Here is a 22,692-nt window from a genome sequence, read left to right as displayed (position 1 = left end):
AACACTTTGTATTTGGTATCAGAGTGATAGTGCACCCCTATGAATATTCCTGTAGGTAGAATTTCAATCAGGGGTTCTCCTGAGTTATTCATTTCTGTATCTTTCCCAATGCTTAGTAAGCTTCATTACATTCAATCAGAGTCAAAATAGATTTTTCTGAGATGAATGAATGAATACTATTACACTATTACAACTGTTCTTTGATTGACAGAAGCCCGAGTCTAGCAGCAAGATGGACAGAACAAATGCACTGAGCACCCACTGAATACTAGTGTGAATTTGTTTACCAAATCTAAATATGATGACTAGCAGCATAAGGAAAACCAACTTTGTACAATGTAGCAAGAGACAGTGGAGCACCATTTGGTCAAGGGGTAATGCTGTCTCTCTTATGAAATCATGGTGCCACAGACAAGTTGTAAGTATATTTTTGGGCCCTTATTCTGTGTCTAGAATAGTGCTTGACACATAGCAGGGGCTTCAGAAAATGTGAGTACACTGTATGAACTAACAAGTGAATAAAAACACAGGCAAGTCATTATGAAAAAAACTAATTGTAGGACTGTTTTTACAAGCATATTTACTCACTTGAACAGAACTGAGTAGCCTTTGATTTGCCTGGTACCCAAAGATGTTGACTATCTAGAAAAATGACCTTTTGGACCTAATGATGGACCCAATTTACAAGACCATGAGAAAGCTTTTTATCATTCAATAACTATTTAGCCACTGACATTGTCCAGACACTTACGATAAAAGATATGGGAAATTATGTGTTGCTGTTTGTACTTGGGACTCTTGGGTCTAGCAGATGAACCTCCCTGAGACTCTAGATTTAATTTCCATCTCATCACTATAAGGCATGATCTGATTTATGAAATCAAATCCTGAAACTCTGAAGGACTTCAAAGTTTAGTTTCCTTCTTCTCTGTAGACTGTTTTGGGTAGCACTATCCAGGAATAAGCTGATGTATGTTTCCTTTCACCAATGTGAATTTTAGTCTGTATAGGAAGGTTCTCTGGGAGGAGATTGTGTCATGACTTGAGTTTTAATGTCAGGTTTATTATTAGTCCACAGCACTGCACTGACTGAAAAACTGTTTGTGATCTATAGTTTATTGTGTATGTGAGAGAAAGGACCCAGACCACCTAGATGACTGCATTCTAATGATGTGTTAGGAATGTACACTTACAGTGGACATGCAACAGAGCATTTACCTGATTGTGACTGTTTCAGGTCAGTTTTCCTAAGATCACCTATATCAATATGTGTCTACGCTTTCTACACGTTATTCATTCTCAAATATTTTACTTTAAAAGAGAACTAGGTCTATTTTAAAGAAGGCAATTAGTTAAGCCATATAGTTTGTCATTACTTCAATGTAATAGAATCAGCATGATAGGATATGTATATTGTAGAATTTATTAAGATATCCTGAACAACGAAGGATATCATTAAGCAAAACTACCATATGTATCCATATGTGTGTGTGTGTGTGTGTGTGTGTAAATACCTGTGTTTATAAAATACATACCCATATATCATTTGGTTCAGGTGTGCATAAAGCAGGAAGTAGAGAACTTTTTCTGAGTTCTAAATTATATATGTTGACAAAGGAATAAATTGAGACTCAGTTTAAACAGAATTATTCTCAACTGATATTTTAATGACAGCTATTGTTTTCAAAAAGGAGTCATAAAATTACGATGATACAATGATATATTTAATAAAGACTTGGAAGAAATTGGAAAAGATTTGAGACATTGGCAAATTTTCAATGTCTTCTGAAAATTTAGAGCAGGCAAAAGTAAAGCAAACCTGAATGATAACTTGAGTATGCTCGTGTGTATGTGTGCAGTAGGGGAAATTGGGAACAGACACTAGAAGGGAAGAAAAATTCCCATTGAATATGGGAATTGAATCCAAGGCTATCTTCTCCCATAAGGGTTTATTCTCTGTATTAACACTTCCCTGTCCCCACCACCACCCCACTGCAATGCTTTAGTCAAGGTGTATGGTTTTCTCAGACAGATTTGAATAGAAATAATCTTTTGATATCAGTATAGACAAAGCTGACACTGAAAAATATCATGAATCAATTAGAAATGCTGGAATTGGAGACTCTTGTTGGTTGATTTATTAGTCATTCCTCACACGTTCACCAAGCACTCTTTATGTGCCAGGCACTGTGCTAGACAATGGAAACAGATGCACCTCTATATTCAAGGAGTGCAAGAAAGGAAAACAAGAAAACCACATGTTAGTTCCATTCTCCTACTTTCCTTTTTGCCTCTCTCCAAAAAGTTAGAGTATAATTAGACAGAGAGAAAAACATTTAAAAATAAAATCTTATGTGATAAATCAGAGATGCATACAAGGAACCAAGAAAAGCAAAAATAATTCTGCCTAGTCAGAGAAGGCTCTATGAAGGAGGAGATGAACTTCACAAGGAGTATCATATTTTTTTTGGTAAAACAAAGGAAGTGTTGGATAAAGACAGTAGAAGCAAACTATACACACTAGATTCTGGTTCAAAGTAGAATCATTATAACTTAATATTATTTAAAGAGCCCCTCATCATTAGTTTTTTTAGGTTCCTTGCAAAAACTTATGTAAATTTTGCCTTTAATAGTCAATATCAACTTCCAGTGATCCAACTAGAATATAGTGGTTCATTAGAAGAACTTCAAATATAGCACAGTCTTTGTGACATTTAGTTGATGCCCAAGTTACAGTGAAAAACATGATGGCATCTAACTTGAGTCATTTGAAAAATAGCATGAACTTCAAGGAAGGTTTATTCTAACTATTGATAGAAGCATAGCTCTTAAGTTTTTATGTTGGAAATAATGTTTTTCTTGAGGGGGCTCCAAATCATTTTTAGCAGGGATTAATTTTTAACAATCTTTTCTCATTGGTAATTGGTTATCTCAATACTTTGAAATAGAACTAATGAAAATAAATAATCAAATATTTTGATACTCTTCTTCCAAGTCCTATTTATCTTATCTCAGCCTATCAAATGTAGCCAGACTGGTTCCTCTAGTTGGATAAATGATAAGCACAAACATTGTTTCTGCAATATAAAACACAATGACAACAACTCACTTATTAATTCACTTTATATATCTACACGCTTCCAGCAGACAGGCTTATAAGGATCTAAGTATTGTATTACTACTTACTTAAAGAAACAATCACACTTTTCAAGAGAGGTTTTTGGTAAGTATTACTTGGATAAGCAAAGAACAAAAATTTATGAACTAACTTTTGGCTTCTTGATATATATATGCATATATTAAACCCAACTGCAAAAGATATTTGAGCAATTCTAAGTAGTTTTAGGGGAACCAATCAGGAAGTGCACATTGCAGGGTTATTTTAAACATTAGTATATGTAATATCAATATTGTGACCTTTTCCAGTATATATTACTATTAGAAACTATTAAGTGGGATGAGTTTGGTTGGACCACTGTTTACTCTTTCTCACTAATTAATGTTTGGTAATATTAAGAATTCAGATTTTATACAGAGCAAAAACAGACATATTTATTTTAAACAAGAACTACAGAGAAGATACCATGTCTTTAAATGTATAGAATGCATGCATTTCTCTATAGCTGTAACAGGTACAAAAGGAAAAAAATAAATAAAAGAATACCTAGGAAAATAACAGAAAATATTTCTTACCGGAATGAATGCATGTTGCATAGCTTGTTCACATTGTTTTAAGGAAGCAATAGTATCCCACAAAAGCTGATAATTCTCAGCCCGAGAAGCACTTGGCCGTTGCATAGCGAAAGCTGGTAACACTCAAACTGAGCTCATAGAACCCAGTTGAAGAAAGAAAAAAACCCTGCAGATCTGTTACATAAACTTCTTAATTAGATCTGCTACACAAACTGCTATCTTAAGACTTAAAAAAAAAGTTAATCAGAACATTTCTTTTGGGGGATAACTGGGCATGACTTGAACAGAGACAGATGTTTTCATTGGGAAGGATTTTCTTTCCCACACTTGTGAAAAGCAATCCCATCAGTGTTCCCCTGTCTTCACACGGGTCTGGTGAAACTGCACATACCATAAGTGTGTGGGGGGAAAGAAGTAGGAGGGACAGAGATGTGAAAAATATTTCTACCAGAAGATTTCAGTGGCAAGCCATGGAGGTAGAATTTGAGTAGCTTGTGAAATGTAGTAAAATTGAAGGAAGTGTGTTATATACACACATATACGTACATATGCAGGTGTCTGTACTTTCTGCTCTGTGAGAAATGCAGCTATAATACATACATATTCACAGAGTTATTTGATCTGTCCAATTCTCCTCAGTTAAGACCTAGATGTGATATATTCTTCACCTACAGATTATTACGTCTTTTCTGACACTATAAATTGTTTGTCTGAGATTATCCCTAAGGACTAGCCATAAGATTTGTGAGTATCTTAAAATTTAGCAGTCATTAGAAGACCTTTGTGTTGCCTATGTATTAAAGAAAAGTTACATTTATTTCTTATTCTGGATAAAATTTACACAGATAATACAAGAGAATTATGCCTTTGAATGTTCTTGGGAACTGAGAGTGGGCTGCACAGAGCTGGAATGTGTTAATTCCAAAGAAATATGTATGTGCTCTATAACACAACAACAAAAAAAAGGCTGGTAAAAGCATTAAATAAAATAGGAACAGAAATTAGGGACATATTCTGAGTTCCCTTCACCTGAGGGATTGCTGAGGTAGGGGGTAAGTCATCTTGAAAAAAGGTGCTGACCACTCAGAAGCTCCAAAGGAATCCATACTTTCAGGGCTAGTTTCACAACCAACAATGCTGATGTTTACTCAAGCATTTTGAGAGATGAAATGCAAAAGGAGGGAAGTACACAGCATAATAAATAAATTGTTTATTTAATTGACCTAGAAAACCCAAGGAGTATGAACCAAGGTACAAATTGTAGGAAACAATTTGATAACATAAATGAAAGAAATTTTGCTATATTATTTTTGGAAAAGCAGCATGATTTAGGTTACCTAGTTTTTCTGCATTTGTGCCCTGGCATTGGTGGATTAGCTCATACTAATGACCTTGTGGTGTGAAAAGCTCAAAGGCTGATAGCTAAGTTTTTCTCTTATCTCAACTACTTTCAATTTTGTACCAGAGTAATGGAAAGTAGAAATTTTTTTATTTTTTCAAAATTTCTACCTGGGCTAATTTGTAGGGAGATTGTTTCTCCTTAGTATTTCATGAAACACACCATAAGGCTATTGCCATTAGACAGTTTGTTTTCCAATATAAATTCAATCAACCTTCTCTTTTTCTCATTCATGATGTTCTTCTGCTCAGCTCACACCCACAGTCCCTCCTCTGCCTTCATTCCTGCCCTTATAGTCTCCCATCTGCCCCAGCCACATGGTGCTTCTTCATGCACTGTCGACCAGCAGCCCACAACATCCAGAAAATATTCCTTCACTAGTAAATGTTCTGAATTTCTCAGGAGACAAGAAAATTTTAAAAAGTTGTTTTTAAAGTCATCTTCCAAAATCCCAGCCAATCTTTTCTGAAATCCTTGAGCAAATGTTTAGCATTATTCCAGACTCCAATTTCTGGATCTTCTGTCATCTCTAGGACTTTTTCCACCTCTTGTTCATTGGGACCCTTTGTTCTTTCATGTAAGCAGAATCTCCTAAAAGATCCTCTTTTCTTTATTCTTTGGAGGAAGGGTAGAGAATTCATAGTCTCCATGTGTAGAAATTCTACATAAATGGCCTTTAACTCATTCAGTTGTCCAACAAACATATCAAGCATCTCCCATGTATTATACTTTTTGAAAGCACTATGGGCAAATGGATATATCAAATGTTGATTCTGCCTTTAAGGAGCTTAAAGTCTAATAGGAGGGATGATACATAGGCACAAATACCAAAAAGACAAGTTAAAAAAGTATAAATGCCATAAAAGAAGTGGCATAAACTATTCTGAAAACAATGAAAAAGAAAAAATTAAGTCCGTGGGGAAATTAGGGCAGCCTCCTGGAAGATTTTGTACTTTGCTAAAGCTTGAATTTAGAGTAGAATTTGGACATGCAGAGATAGGTAAGGGAAATTGCTGAGAAAGTAAAGGGAGAGCAAAGGCACAGGGTGAGAAAGAGTTCATTAATGGTTGGTTTGGAAGGAAAATAAGAAATAATTTGTAAACCAATGACTTAACACTCAGATTTGGACTGGTGTCAAGGCTATTCTTGAATGAAAATTAGTAACTCCCTATTCCTAATGATAACCAATATTAACTTTAATCAATTCTTCCAGAATTGACATTCATAAATTCAGTGAAAATCTTCTTAAACCTCTTGAAGGTGATAAATTCTGTCTTTATTCCACACTCTTTAAAAGAGGCACATTGATATACTTTTTGGAGCCTTTAGGTGGCTCAGTCATTTAGGTTATATTACTTAGTTAATTATTTAATTTTATTAAGTACATATGACATATTTTGTATTCCTGCCCTATCACTTTTATAAGTTCTGAAAACTCTTACTTTCAAATTCAAGTGGTGTCTACTATAAATCAAACATTTAACTAATCAAATATTTTACTTAGTTTAATTGGGCTCAGTTTAACAAACATTTATTGAACTCTACTGTGTGCCAAGCACTGTGCTAGAAATAGGGAATATAAAAATAAATATAATATTATTTCAATCCTCTATTTCTTTTCTACTACCACTCAATGTGCAATTCTCCCTGCACCAAAGTGGATCATATGTATTTTCTTCCTGTTACCACAATGTCTGATATTTAATCATTACCATTTTTCCATTAAATGCTCACTCACTAGGCAACTAGGCCACATGTCTATCATATCTAAGTATGTTACCATGCTTTAACTTAGACTGCAGGCCTCATAATGGTACTTCTTGCATGGTGGGATTGCAATACACAAGCAGGTGTGTACTAGAATGCTTTCTGCTGGTGATTGGTTTAAACTTAACTTCATCGCAATTGCACTTCCAGTAAAAAATGTAGTAGCAGGGCCTGAGTTTGTATTCTCACCTAAAATAACCAAAAAACAGGACCAAATATATGAAAGAATGAGTTTCAAGAATGGACATAAGACAACAAAAAGCAGTGAACTCTGAGAGAAAGGAAACAAACAAGATGGGTCCTATGCTTTCCTCATCTTATAGCCTTGAACTTCCAGAGCACACTGCAGAGAGGAGGAATGCAGTTGTAGCCCAGTGGACTTGCTAAGCTGAGAAGACAGAGTTGATTTTCTGAAGAGATCAAGGCAGCAAGTAGTAATAGAGAAACCCTAATTATAGTTGGAGATCTCACTACCCTTCTATAAATAATTAATAAAATAAGCAGACAGAAAATTGTAAGGATATAGACTTGTATAAAACAAGCCATCAATTTGAGCCAGTATACCCTTATAGAATACTTTACACAACAGCAAAATATACACATTCTTTCTAAGTGCTCATGTAGCATATACCAAGATAAAACATATTTTGAGGTACAAATTAAGTTTTCATAAATTTAAAAAGATTCATGTCATAGAAAGTATATTCTCTGATCACAATAAAATTTAGTTAGAAATTAATGACAAAACAATCTCTGGAAACTCGTAAAATATTAAGGAAATATCGCAAAATAACACAATTCTAAATAACCCACTGGTCAAAGAAAAAAATCAAAGGTAAGCTATAATAGAATGTAGTTTGAACTGAATTAAATCACAATATATCAAATTTGTTGGATGCTCTTAAAGCAGTAATTAAGGTAAGATATATATTACTGCATACTTATATTTGAAAAGAAGGTCTTAAATTAATGATCACAGCTCTCATCTTTAGCAATCAGAAAAAAAATATTACAAATTAAACTCAAAATAAGCATATGGAAGGAAATAAAAGTATCAGAACAGAAAACAGAGGAAAATAAATGAAACCAAAAGCTAGTTCTTGGCCGGGCGCGGTGGCTCACGCCTGTAATCCTAGCACTCTGGGAGGCCGAGGCGGGTGGATCACTCGAGGTCAGGAGTTCGAGACCAGCCTGAGTGAGACCCCGTCTCTACTAAAAATAGAAAGAAATTATCTGGCCAACTAAAAATATATATAGCAAAAAAAAATTAGCCGGGCATGGTGGCACATGCCTGTAGTCCCAGCTACTCGGGAGGCTGAGGCAGTAGGATCGCTTAAGCCCAGGAGTGTGAGGTTGCTGTGAGCTAGGCTGACGCCACGGCACTCACTCTAGCCTGGGCAACAAAGTGAGACTCTGTCTCAAAAAAAAAAAAAAAAAAAAAACAACAAAAGCTAGTTCTTTGATAATATCAATACAATGATAATCCTTTAAAAAACACTAATGTAGAAAAAAGGAGGAACAAATTATTAAACTCACGATAGAAGGAGATGACATCCCTGTATATTCCATAGACATGAAAGAACTAGCAAGGAAATTTTATAAACAACTTCATGCCAATAAATTTGATACCTTGGATGTATGAAAGGGAAATGAAAAAATTCCTTGAAAAACATAAACTACCAAAGCTCACTCAAGAAAAAATAAATAACCTGCATAGTCATACCACATATCTATTAAAGTTATTTGTAATTAAAAACATCCTACCAAGAAAACTCCATACACAAATGGCTTCACTGATGAATTCTACCAAACATTTAAGGAAGAAATAATAGGAATTCTACACAAACTCTTTCAGAGACCTGAAGAGGAACAAATACTTTCCAATTCAATTTTTTGAAGCCAGCATTAGCCTGCTTCCAAACCAGATGAAGATATTACAAGGAAAGCAAACACCAATATGCTCTCATGGATACAGATGCAAAAATTCAAAAAAATTAGCAAATTTAATCCAGCAATATATAGAAAGGATAATACATCATTACTAAGCAGGATTTATACTGGGAATACAAAGTTGGTTTTACATCTGAAAATAAACCGATATATTTTATTATATGAATTTTTTAAAAAAACAAAAAAAAAGCTGACATATGATCACGTTAGTATGAACAGAAACAGCATTTTACAAAATCCAATATCCATTTCTGTTTAAAAAAACTCCCAAGACAAAACAAGTATGTCCCTTCTCACAACTTCTATTCAACATTGTCTGAGAGGTTCTAAAAAGTGCAACAAGAAAAATAATAAAGATCGGAAATGATAAAATAAATATGACTTTATTTACAGATGATCTAATTATATGTAGAAAATCTCATGAATTTTGAAGAAAAGCTACTAGAAATTATAAGTGAGTTTAGCAAGGTTGCAGAATACAAAGATCAATTATATTTCTACATATTATCAATAATATATAGAAATTAAAATAAGAATACCTTTATAGTAAGTTTTTTTAAAAAATGAAATACTTAGGGATAAACTTGGTAAAAATGCACAAGCTATGTATGTACACAGATGAAATTAAAGAAGATGCAATACTGTTAAGATGTCATGCTCTGAAACTAATTTATAGATTCAATGAAATCCCAATCAAAATCCTAGCACATGTTTTATTTATTTATTTATGTTTCAGAAATTGACAAGCTGATTCTAAAATCATAGTGAAAATCAAAAGATATACAGTAGCCAAAACAACTCTGAAAAAAAAAATTGAAAAAAAAAATACACTCCCTGATTTCTAGACTACTTATAAAGCTAATGTAATCAAGACAGTGTGGTACTGGCATAAAGACACATAAATAGACCAATGGAACATAATAGAGACTCCAAGAGTCGACCCATAGATATATAGAGAACTCAGTTTCAAGGAAGGTATAAGGGAAATTCAATGGAGGAAAGGTAATCTTTTCAACAAATGATATTGGAACAATTGGATATGCATATGCAAAATAACAAACTTTGAGCGATACCTCTTACTGCATATTAACTCAAAATGGATTATAAATCTAGATGTAAAACCTAAATAAAACACTAAAAGAAAACATAGGAGAAAATCATCATGACTTTGGGTTAGGTACAATACAAAAAGCATAATCCATAAAAGAACAAATTAATGAATCAGACATCATTAAAATTAAAAATTTCTGTTATCTCTAAAAACATTGTTAAAATAATAAAAAAGACAGACAATGCAGTGGAAGAAAATATTTACAAATAATATATCTAATAAAGGACTTGTTTCTAAAATATGCAAAGAACTCGCCATACCCAATAAGAAAGAATCCAATTAAAAATGAGCAAAATATTTGAACAGACACATCACCAGTGAAGATACAGATATCAAATAAGCATGTGAAAAGATTATCAACATCATGAATTATTAGAGAAATAGAAATCAAAACCATAATCAGATACTACTATACACCTATTAGAATGACTAATGTTAAAAATGAATGACCATACCAAGATTAGAACTCTTATACATTGCTGCTGAGAATGTAAAATAGTACAACCCCTTTGGAAATAGTTCATTGATTTTTTTAAAGTTAAGCATATACCTATCCTATGATTTAATGATTTCACTCCTAGGTATTTACCCAAAAATAAATGCAAAAGTCTATTCAAATACTTTTATGCAAATATTTATAGCAGCTTTATTTATAATAGCCAACAACCTGAAATAACATCAACAGTTGAATGGATAAACAAATTGTGATATTTGCATGCAAATACTATTTGGCAATAAAAAGGAATGAACTATTGATACATACAACAACATGGATGAATCTCAAAATAATCATGCTGAGTGAAAGAGGATAGACAGAAGGAGTATATACTATGATCTCATTTATATAAAATTCTAGAAAATGCAAACAAATTTGTGTGACAGAAAGGAGAACAATCCTTGCCTGGGAATAGTGAGGTAGGAAGGCTAGAGTAAGGGAGGTGGATGGAGGTATTACAAATGGGCATGAAGAAATTTTGTGGGTAATGGATATGTTCCTTATCTTGCATAGATGGTCTTGTATCAGTTGTACCTCATTGAAGCTATTTTTTTAATTTCGTTAAAAGTTTCTAGAAAAGCCATCAGAAAGTTTCATAATCCAATATTATAGTTCAGCCTATCTCCCTGGGGAGGGATGGGGCAAGAGAGGAAAGCATAGAAAGCACTGACCTGCCAGCAGGAAGGGAAGCAAAGGATAAATTTATTTAATCAGAGGAAAGGACCAAGATTTCAATACCCAAGGCCCTTACTTCCAGTTATGATTCTTGCCCTAATTGGCTATGAGATTTTGGTTCAGTCATTTTGCTTTGACAAGCTTCAGTTACTCAATTATAAAATGAAAAGATTAGACTTAACCATCTCTCAGGTGTCTTTCAGAGCCATAATTCAATGATCTATGGATATATTTTAATCCTCAACAATCTCATTTTCCTCTCAAGTAATGTACAGCTTTAAATTTAGCAAAACTATCAGGTGTAATTTTGAATTGTTTACTATGTCATACATGCTGGTAAGCTCTCTCCTGTAAGATAGTATAAAGTCCCTTGAGGGTAAGGTCCTCCCTTATAAAATTTCTGGTTTTCCAACAGTATTTAAAAGTTCAGAGCCCACATCATTGTAATACTGGCATTATAATTGGTATTAAAATTATAATGATAAATATCTGTCATTTTACTGTTTAAAAAAACTACTTTCCCATATAGCACCTACCTCATCCCCATGAAGTTTTTATTCCCAATTTACGGAAAGAGAAATATGTTCACAGAGGTTAAGTAACTTGCTTCACCACTTACTAGCCATATGATCTTGGACAAGTTTCTTAGTTTCTCTTTGATTCAGATTTTTCTGTAAAGTGGAGATTATAATAGTACTTATCTCATGGGATTGTTGAGGATTAAATGAGTTAATATTTGTAAGACCTTAGAGCAGAGCCTGGCACATAGTAAGCACTATCATCAGTGTTTATAAATTAATTTAAATTAAATTTATCAATTCATTTAATAAGAAGTAATAGACATAAGATTAAATTCATGTCTTTTGGCTCTTAGTTCAACAAACATTTGACTAGTGATCAGTAATTATATAGGTAATTGTACATTTACCTTTCCTTACCACCATTACACCCTAGTCTAAAATATGTAACCTCCTAGTGTTCTTTCTTCCTGGACTGGATTTGTTTCCTTCATAGATCTCATCTTAATTAAAAATATCTTTGTTTATTTACCTTTTTGTTTCTTATCTCTGCCCCTAAACCATAAACTCAGAGAGCAGAAGCCAATGCACAGCCGGCTCCAGCACAGTGTTTAGAGTATCATATACTCTTTCAAAGTTTGCTTGATACTATTGCTATTAATGGAGCCTAAATAGATAAAAGCTAATTAAAATTTCAAAAATATATGTTAGTATATTTACCAGGATCTTCTGTATTTACAGAAATCTATGGTGAATATGGCTATGGCTCTTATAAAAAACTGGCCTCTGACCCATTTTCTCCTATTTGAGCAAGTGACACTTCTTTGATAGGGCAAGACTTGTACGACTGTACCTGCTAAAATGGCAAATGAACTTCTGTAAGCTGCAGCTTTACAGAGGGCATGATATGATCTGTGGTATATTGAAATTCATACAACATAAAATTGTGCTATATATTCAATCAGTCAGTCAGTCATGCTTCAAACATGCTTAAGAGATGCAAGGCATTGTACTAGAGTGATATTCTACACACTCTGCAGAGACTTTGGAATCAGATGCCCAGTGCTATAAAGGAGAGAAAGCAAGTGCTCTGAGAGAAGTTATCTGAAGTAGGCAGGATACCAGGTTGTGTTTGAACACAATTCTGCTGAATGCTAGGTCACAGCATTTTAAACCTCAGACCAGAGACAAAGCCAGGGCTAACCCGAATAGAACTATGAGGCAGATGAAGTCTGACTTTATCTTCTTCTTCCCTGTCTAGAGCCCTCAGCCCTTCTCCTCTTGGCTCTGGTCACAGAAGGAAAGCTACTTAAATTCATTTATATAACAGCATTAAGAATTTATTTTTTAAAATAAATTTTATTGTGTATATTTAAGGTGTACAACATGATGTTAGGAGATACATATCAATAGTAAAATGATTACCTATAGTGAAGCAAATTAACATATCCATCATCTCACAAAGTTATCATTTTTTTGCCTGTGAGGAAAGAGCAGCTAAAATCTCATTAAACAAAAATCCTGACTACAATATTATTAACTGCAGTCCTCAAATTCTACATTAGATCTGTAGACTTGCATTAAGAATTTAATATGTTTCTTCCCCTACTTGCTTTCTTTATTCTTTTTGTGGGCAACTGTCAATCTTACTCATCTATCCCCAGCCCCAAGTGTGTTATCTAGCATATAATGAGGAACAGCAAAGGTTTTTAAACAAATAGATGTATGTGAAAACTGTTGTACTTGATATTGATAATAATATAAATTCCTTATATTTGTAGAGCATGTTTTGATTGACAAAGCACTTTCACAATTAGGAATTCTCTTCCCTGTTACTTTTCACGCCCACCTATTTAAACATTTAAATATTATGTCAATGGCTCCCTCATTTATTTTCTTGGTCAGATTACTTTCTTGAATTGGATAGCCTGTTGCTTACGGGTCATCTCTACCAGGTGTCTCATAGACCTCTCAAGACTTAACATCTTCAAAATCTGACCTCTTATCCTCCTCTACCTCCCTCAAATGTGCTTCTCTTTCATCTTCCTCATCCAGTAAATCCCAGTTCCTCCCACTCAGTCGCTCAAGTCAGATGTCTGTACCTGAGGATCCTCCACATCTACTTCAACTTCATGACCCTTTGTTCTTGGCATAATCTGGCTCTGCCTGTCACCAATGTCATTTTGTGCCATTTCCCCTTCTCTGTGACCCAGCCCCACAAACCTTCCACCAGCACTTAGGATATGATGCATTCATTCTCAAGTTGGTTCCTATGTAAATGCTAGTTCTTCTGATTCAAATCTTCTCCCACCTGTTCTCCAGAATTCTCTCCCACTTATTGTTTAAATCTTAGTTCCACTGTGCATCGTAGGAGGCTTACCACAGCCCCGTCCTCTATTCGCTAGATGTCAATAGCACTTCCTTCCCCCAGCTGTGAAAACTAAATAGGTCTCAGATATTATCAAATGTCCCCTGGGGGGATAAAATTATACCCATTTGAGAACCACTGCCCTATATCTTACTCAAGACATCCTGTTAAGGCTTTTCATGGAGCCTAGTTTGGAAATCTCACTTTTGTGACTTTTGTGAGATGTTTAGATTATTGTTGAACTCCCCACTGAACTACCCCCTTATAGATAGAAACCAGTTCTTTTGTTTATCATGATATAGATAGTGTCCAGCATGAGATAGACACTCAATAAACATTTGTTGAATAAATAAATGAATGTGATTCTCACACAAACCCGATGGAATATGTACAGCCAGAACTATCAATCTCATTTCTGAATTGAGGTAACAGATACATGGAGTGGTTAAATGGCAGGCCCCCAAATCTCACCATCAGTAAATGGTAGGCCTAGGAATTGAACCTAGCTTTTACCAGCATGTATCATTTTACTCCTATTACCATTTTTTATTGGTACCAGCATGTATCATTTTACTCCTATTACCATTTTTTAACCATCTCAGATTACTTTACCTCCCTCTCTTCTAAGTTCTTCATTACATGTTCTCCTTGTAGTCCATGCACAGAAATATACCTCTAGCTCTATCTCAGGGGCTCACAGTGGCTTCTAATGATGTTCTACTATGATGCTTTTAAAAACTCACAGCATATTAAATACAAGAGGGAGGTGGTTAGGGCTTCTCATTTTGTAATAGGAATGCAGGAGAGAAAAAAGTCAATAACTCCTGAGTAAATTTGCTTTTGTGGTATACTTAGCCTTATGGTCCTCTCTAGTAAACAGACTGAAGAAAACTAATCACATGACAGGTTAAGTAAGATACTATAATCTTAATGAAGCCATTGCAGAATTGTTAACTAGAACACGAGAGAACTTCTAAGAATGCCTAATTAAAATTATCTTTTATTTACATGCTGCCTAAGTATGGCCAAGCAGACAAATCTCCATTGAAAATTGAAATTCTCTTAAATGGCAGTTTCAGCACGCCTAAAACACTCTATTGTCTAAGCTTTTGAATAGCAGATCTGTTTATCAAAGTTATTCAGTTTTTCTCCAAATAAACTATTTTTGAATAGCCTAGGGGCCATAATCATCAAGTGGCTCAGTGAGGGCAGGACAAACTGTTGAAAGGTAAAGCTGACACAGAGGTGTGCCTGAGCCATGGAGAGGAGCTGTGTGGGTAGACTTTGTAATTGTTAGAATTACCCTCCCGGCAGCAAAGAGCTAGAACTGAAGCCTATGTTTTCCCATCTCTCTGCAGAGTCAGAGAGACTAGTTAAGAGTACAAGATCTAATTTAATTAAGTCCCATTTATTTATTTTTATTGTTTCTATATTTGCCTTTGTGGTCTTAGTCATTAAATCTTTGCCTAGGCTGATGTCTTAGAAAAGTTTTCTTGTAGAAGTTTTATGGTTTCATGCCTATATAATAATTCTTTTACCCATCTTGAATTAACTTTTGTATATGACAAGAGATAGGGGTCCTGTTTCATTCTTCTGCGTGTGGCTGTCCAATTTTCCCAGAACCCTTTATTGAGTAGGATTTCCTCTCCCCAATGTAGATTGTTGCTTGCTTTGTTGAAGATCAGTTGGTTATAGGTAGATAGTTTTATTTCTTGGTTGTATTCTGTTCTATTGGTCTATGTCTCTACTTTTATACCAGTACCCCTTAATATTTTGAATTTTTTTAAATAGTATACAATCTGGAGTCAGACTTTCCAGTTTAAAATCCTAGCTTCACCACTTTTTAACTGTATTATTTTGATCAGGTTACTCTCCACTCTGGGCCTCAGTTTCTTCATCTGAAAAATGGGTTTATTATTGTATTTATATCATATGGTTGATGTGCTAATTAAATGAGTTGATTCATGTGTCCAGCATAAATCATAATGATAATGATTAGCTATTATCTTTCTTCTTTACATTATTAAATCATTAGATATTATCTTTCTTAGCTATTATCTTTAGCTATTATCATTAGCTATTATCTTTCTTCTTTACATATACATATTTCCGTTTCTGTATAAATAGAAATATTTAATATTTCATTAAACTCTGGCCATATGTCAGATTTTTATCATCTCACTAGTTTATAAGCACCTTTAGGGCCTAATCTCTCTTGCATTTTAATCATCATAAAATTATTTAATTTGATTCTTACAACAATCCTATGAGGTTGGGATGGTTGTGTCCATTTTAAAGACAGGAAGCTGAGACCTAGACTAATTTATACTGTGCCTATGATTATGCAGTTACATAGTGTCAGGGCCAGGGTTAAAGCATTGGTCTTCTTAGGAGCACTCTTCTGCTCTGTTAACACCATAGAATTTTCATAGATTCTGTTTTTGTCTTAAGTCTTTTTAAGATATCAAAATAGCACTAGAGTAAAGCTCCCTGAGAGTTTGCCCTCCCTATTCCTTCCTCTAATCACTATATCTCCGCTGGATAGCTGCTACATGTTTTAGTCCGGGTTGCATAAGTTCTCTCTCTCTCTCTATCACACACACACACAGACACACAAATATCTTATTGGTCTGTTTCATATAGATGGAGAGGGTGGCATTACTAATGACTCTGAGGCTCTCAACTTCTATAATGAGATGACTGGGATCAGATGAGAGACAATAGGAGGTGAGTCTGGATTACTAGGGCAGGCAAGGGGCATGCATTAGATGAAAAAGCAAAGAAATGGACTGTGGATTAAAAAAAAATAGTACAGAGAGGGGAGAGAGAAAATCCTTGATAGCAGTAAAGCCTAATTAACAATAATTAATAAAAAATATTTCTGTGGAAAGGTGAATGGGTCTGAGTCCCTGTTCTGTTAATTATTTACTGTGTGAATTTTGAAAAATTAGTTATCATTAAACCTCAGTTTTTTCCCTTGTAAATTGTGAATAATAATAATAATAATATCAATCTCCTAGGATTATTATAAGGATTAAATGGACACTTCTACAATATTTCTTAGAACATAAGACAGTACTAAATACATAATAATAAATGTTAGCTATCTTCAGTATTATCATTATCATTAAAATATTAATGCTATCAGGAAGGGGAAAATATAGAATGCCTATAAGGTGAGGGTGAAAAATTTCTACTTGATACTTTAGGCAATAAAAAGCTATGAAGATAGACTATCTATGATTAAAATGATGTTTTACAGTTGTTAAAAGACTATAGAGGTAAGTACTATAGCTGTAGGGAGTTCAGCTAGGATTCATTGGCAAGAACCATGTGGTTTTGATATGGAATAAGAGATATAAATAAATTTCAGAGTCATCAAAAGCATTTATTCCCAGTATTCATGAGAGGCTTATTTACCCCAAATGAATTTTTCTATAGAATGTTAATATTACAATAGAAAAAAAACAAATTAAACTAAACAAAACATTTGAAATTATACTATGAAGTCAAGACAGTAACAGGTAAATTCTGTCAAAGTTGAAAGGCCAGCACCACAGTCACAAATAATGGATTCCATGAAAATCAGTCTTGGAAATTTTATTTCATTAAACTGTGTTGGCATTATTAAAAGTCATTTCACATGGGCATTACAAACATTCACAGTGGGATGAAGTTTTTGGGATACTTAGTTTTATAATGCACTGAGACTTAAATATTGCTCACATATAGCAATATAATGTTTTGTGGACTTTACAACAATTTTTAATCAGTAATTTCTCCATAAAAAAATAAAAGACCCTTAATCATGCCATATGCTTTTGAATCCTTTTATTCCACAATTTCATTTACAAAATGAATTTCACTTACAAAACATTTTAATGAATACTAATTGAACAGAAACTATTAACTTTCCTTTTATAATAAAAGGAAAACTGCTGTGATAAAGAATTTCCTCTAATAATTACATCTAAGTAAAAAGTTAATCCTTAGGTTTCTCATTTTTAAATTCTTTCAAATGTAACAAATGAGTTTCCCTTCTAAAAATGGGAGACAAAAGAGCAGTCATGAGCTAACACTACTTCTGTAGTAAAGACATAAGTTTGGAATCTAAAAATATGGGCCCAAGTTATTGTGAGGGAATTAGGAAAATTATAAGAATCAACCAAACCTTTGGCCTTCATTGACCTATGATTTTTAATACAGAAAAACCCCATGACAGCACTGACAGTTGGGGATACAAGAAGTAATTGAAATCTAAGCCTTCTGCACTACAGAGAGAGAAAAATGGCCTCTGCATCCCAGATCATGGGGGAATGGGATGTGACTCACTACCTTACATGAGTAAGGGTAATCTTTCTAGAGTTAGAGATAGAACTAGAAGGACATTCTTCTAAACGTGCGAGCCTTTACTCTAAGATCCAGATTCAAAAGCAACATTTTAAAGGCAACTTCCAACCTCCTGAAGCCTAGTCAAGAAGGGAAGAGAGAATCCCTAGACAAATATGGGAGATGATCCACTCGGGCATGATTATCTCACTGTGAAGGTGAACAAGAAATAATGCTGAGAGACCATTATACATGCAAACTGCAGGATTATGAGCAGTTTGCATTGACTATCTGTACTTCTAGCCTATGTGTGTTAAGTTTTTTAGGGGACTGTGTGATGACAAAGAAAGAGAGGCTGCTACAAAGTGTCATTTGCTGGAGGGCCAGGTCCCAGAAAGTGGTAACCAGATCCATAATATAGCAATGCATTTTATAAGGGGGCTTCCTGCTTCTCATTAAGAAGGACCAGCAAGATCACTCCTAACGCCTGTCTACTCATACTACATAGTGTGGCCTCGAACCTATTACAAAACAGTCTTCAGTAAAGTCTGAGTATTTACAGCTCTGAAATAAGCAAATGCAGTAAGATGTCAACTCTGATCATGGCCTTCATTGTGCAAAGGGAGTAATATTCCTAATGGAGTATAACCTGATTTCTAGACAAAGTTCCTTGTACATTTTTGTCTCTCAGAGAAAGAAAGGATAGAAAATTGAGCAAATGCTTTTTGCAAGGTGTTTTTTCATATAGGGACCTTTTAGATTTCACTGACATCCTCATCTTTCTGTGTTCACTTTATGTGTTTTTCCAAGAGGTACACATCGTATACTGGAAAGGAATGAGAAATGTGAGGCCCCTGCTCTGCTGCTTATGTGGTGTGTACGAACAAAAGTAAGTCTCTTGTTTTTTCTGAGCCTTTATTTTCTCTACTGTACAACAAGGATAATCCTGTTATTATAGGGATCTTCTGAGGCTCAAGTAAAACATGAGATAAAAGCTTTAGAAACATGAGGTGATTATTTTTCTGCATGAGGGAAAAAGGGGTTTAACATTTATTGAACATCCCAGGTACCAGGTACAGCACTAAGCTCTTTATGTATTGGATCTCTTCGTAAAGTAACCCCATGATATAGGCATTGTGCCCATTTAACAGGCAAAGAAAGGAAGTGGCAGAGATACTGTGATAATGTAATTAGGGTCTTAAAGCTTGTTATTTGTAGATACAGAATTATATTCAGTTTTGTCTGTTTCCAAAGACAGTGCTCAGCTTCCAGAAAGTGGAAATTGGTTTTTATTGTAGCACAGTGTTTAAAAAAGCAAGGTTTCAAAGTGAGTCACCCAAGGTTTGAATTCTAAGGCTGCCACTCACTCTGTGTTGCCATGAATAAGTGGCTTAAATTCTCTCAGAAGTTTTGTTGTCTCATCTAAAAATGGGGAAGAATAGTGACTAACTCATACATTTTTGTGAAGATTTCTAGAAAAAAATGCACACATAGCACTTAACAGAGTACTTGGCATAGAGTTAGCTTTCAATACACATTAGCTATTATTGTTTCATGATTAATAGTTTTTTAATTTTGTTAGCAATCAGCTCACTAAGTTATCCAGGGATCTCATAATTTCTTATGATTTGCTCTGAGTCTTTTGGAGATGAGGCAGATTTTATGACATATAACTTAACATTAAGTAAAACAATTGAAGGATAGCTGGGTGAGCTAAGATAAAACGGATTAAAGAAATAAATCCAATCAGGCACAAGGTGAAAAGTTATGGTTAAGATAACACAGAATGAGTAAGGTCAAGGAAACAAGAAGGAATAGTGCCTAGTTAGACTAAATGGGAAATGCAATACAAATCTTATATATCTTGACTGACAGCTAATCTTCACTCTAACTTCTGGGCTACCATTAATGTGTGGTATAATTTACATTACACATTATAAACAATATGGGACATATATCTGCTCATTGAAAACATTAAGAAGTCAACATTAAAATTCTCATCTAAATTTACACTTTCCCTTATCTATTTTCAACTTATTAAATAAACCTAAAAACACTTGAGCATGAGTTTTTCTCCTCATGTAATGACCTTTATCTCTATTAGATTTATATTCAGAAAACCAAATGTAATTGCAGCTAATGGATGACTCAAAGATCAGGGAGGAACAAGGATTTATGTAAAAACAACAGGTTAATATGTTACTGAACATTTGCTGTACAAATAATTAGCTAATTAGTCAAAGTTTTTCTATAAACCTATTTTTTCATCTGTAAGGTAGAATTAATATTTTCAATTTCACAGGGTTGTTTTGTAGGTTAGATGAACTAATACGGGTAAATTCCCAGCCCAGTTCCTGCACCTCGTAGGCCGTTATCAAGTTAAGTTTCTTTCCTTAAGTATTTTGGAATATATCTCCTCTATTTATCAAATGCTCACAAGTTCTAAACTTTGTCATAAGCATTGCTGAAGCATAAAACTGCCCTACCTTTCAGGATTTCACAGTCTGGCTAATCATTTCACTAAACTGACATATACTATGATGGAATGACTACAGAGTATGATGAAAAACAATATGGCTAAATTGGTAGGAAGTCTAGGGGAGATGGGGAATAAGTAGACCAAGGGAAGGACCAAAAAAAGAAATGCCACTGAGGCCAGATATGCAGGAGTGGCAGGAATTGGCAGAAAGACAAGGGAGGAAAGGATTTTCCAGACTCAGTAACAACACGTGGGGTAGGTTATTCCTCACGCCTATAAGTGGAAGCACTTCTCCAGTGTAACGCTCTGGGGCTCTTTCTTCATCCACAAAAGAAGAGAGTTTTAAGATAGGTAAGTTTGAAAAATGGAATTGGGATGCTCAGCTCACCCCTTTCTCTTGAGAGCTGACCTGCCTGCCAGAGCCTAGCATTTTCTTTCCACTATAAGTTTAGCAAGGAGAAGTTATGCCTCTGCAAGAGAAGCTGATAATTGGAGGGGTAAATCGAGTTCATGGGGACATTAGCAAGCCCATTTGGCTACCTACCATGGCCAGCTATTCAAGGTAGCTTTTTATCAGTAATAATTCTGATTTTTAAAATCTATATGAGAATCTGGCACATATATCTTATCTTGTTTTGATCTTAAGATGAAGTAAGGTTCTATTTATTGATCCTTATCAAACTTGATAGAGAATGAAAGTTTAGAAACAAGAGAGTATATAGTGTATTCAAAATGTAACAATTTTTTTTTTTTCAGGAGAGTAAAATACTTGGGAAGCGTGGGAAGGAAACCAGTTTTAAGATTTAAAGTTTGTCAGTGAGTGGATTATTGGGGCTTCTTTGCCACGCCAAGGAATTTGGACAGTATCCATAACAGCGTGCAGCCACTGAAGGATTTTAAGCAAAGAATGACAAGGCATTTTGTATGTACTGGGGAGGGATGTGGAAATATTCTGGCATCTTTAGGTGGGAGGCAATAGGCCAGTTTAAGCGCTGTTCCAATGGTCCAGGCAAGATTTTTGCAGGTAGATTTAGTCACTGCCTCACTATTGGTCTTCAAATGTCCTTAGATTTCATTAATATAAGACAGAAGGCCATCATACCTTACTTTGAAATCACAATTCAAAAATATCATACAGGCTGGAGGGAAAAAGCTGCATATAATGAGAATTCCAACAAGAGTTATGTACTTATGCTTACTTAGCGGTTGCTGAAATGAAGAGATAATTATGTGGACAATCTAGAATTCATCAGAAACAATCACACCTAATTTAAAAACCATTGTCTAAAAGACAAGCTAAATTTCCCCCATCATGCAATAGCTAGATGTTCTCTAGAAATAAAATGAGGACACAAACCTCCTGTCTAATGCCACCTTTTCCTTCCCTCCCTGGACCACCATCACCACCACCAGAAAAATAATCTGCATGTAATAGCCCCTATATAACAGATGTGGGCATAAAGTTTCAGGAAAGGTAATATAATACCTGATTCATCTATTGATGTCACCCTGTAATCGGACCAGAGGCAAGTTCTAGAGGATACAGAGCAGGACTGGAAATTGCAGATGCTGACTTAACTCTTCATACTCTGACCCAGGTTCATCTTGATAAATAAGCACTCTGCTTTTAATTCATTAAGTACTATGGGTTTATACCTTAAAGTTATTATGCACAGGTAAGAATGGGGAAATTGAGCTAGCTATTTAAAGAACATTTCTTGCTTTCTATTATAGAAATAAGAGATAAAACTTAGGGATGCAACACCATATTTCTTTATTGAGCAATCATTTATTAATATCTTATTGGATGTTATCTACTGTGTTAGGTAGGTGATGGGCCTGTCCTTTGGATAGAACAACTGCAGCAGCCACACTGGGCCCTGAGCTTGAGGGAGGAGGGAGGCTAT

At 34.6% G+C, this 22,692-nt stretch overlaps 1 protein-coding gene across 14 annotated transcripts in view; it reads right to left on the bottom strand.

The window, feature by feature from the left end:
• DLG2 (discs large MAGUK scaffold protein 2) overlaps positions 1–22,692 on the bottom strand; it is a 1,739,579-nt gene that overhangs the window by 675,040 nt on the left and 1,041,847 nt on the right. For 2 of the 14 annotated variants that reach the window (XM_045557235.1, XM_045557237.1), the window contains exon 1: positions 3,694–3,798. The exons of 11 other annotated variants lie outside the window; for them this stretch is intronic. In XM_045557235.1, coding sequence (XP_045413191.1) covers positions 3,694–3,798 — 105 coding nt within the window. Of the gene's footprint in view, positions 1–3,693; positions 3,824–22,692 lie in introns of those variants that run through there. One more of the 14 variants, XM_045557238.1, reaches the window with a different exon arrangement.

The sequence above is a fragment of the Lemur catta genome, chromosome 7, assembly GCF_020740605.2.
Source record: "Lemur catta isolate mLemCat1 chromosome 7, mLemCat1.pri, whole genome shotgun sequence".
Taxonomy (NCBI): Eukaryota; Metazoa; Chordata; class Mammalia; order Primates; family Lemuridae; genus Lemur; species Lemur catta.
This window is presented reverse-complemented; position numbering and strand designations above follow the sequence as displayed.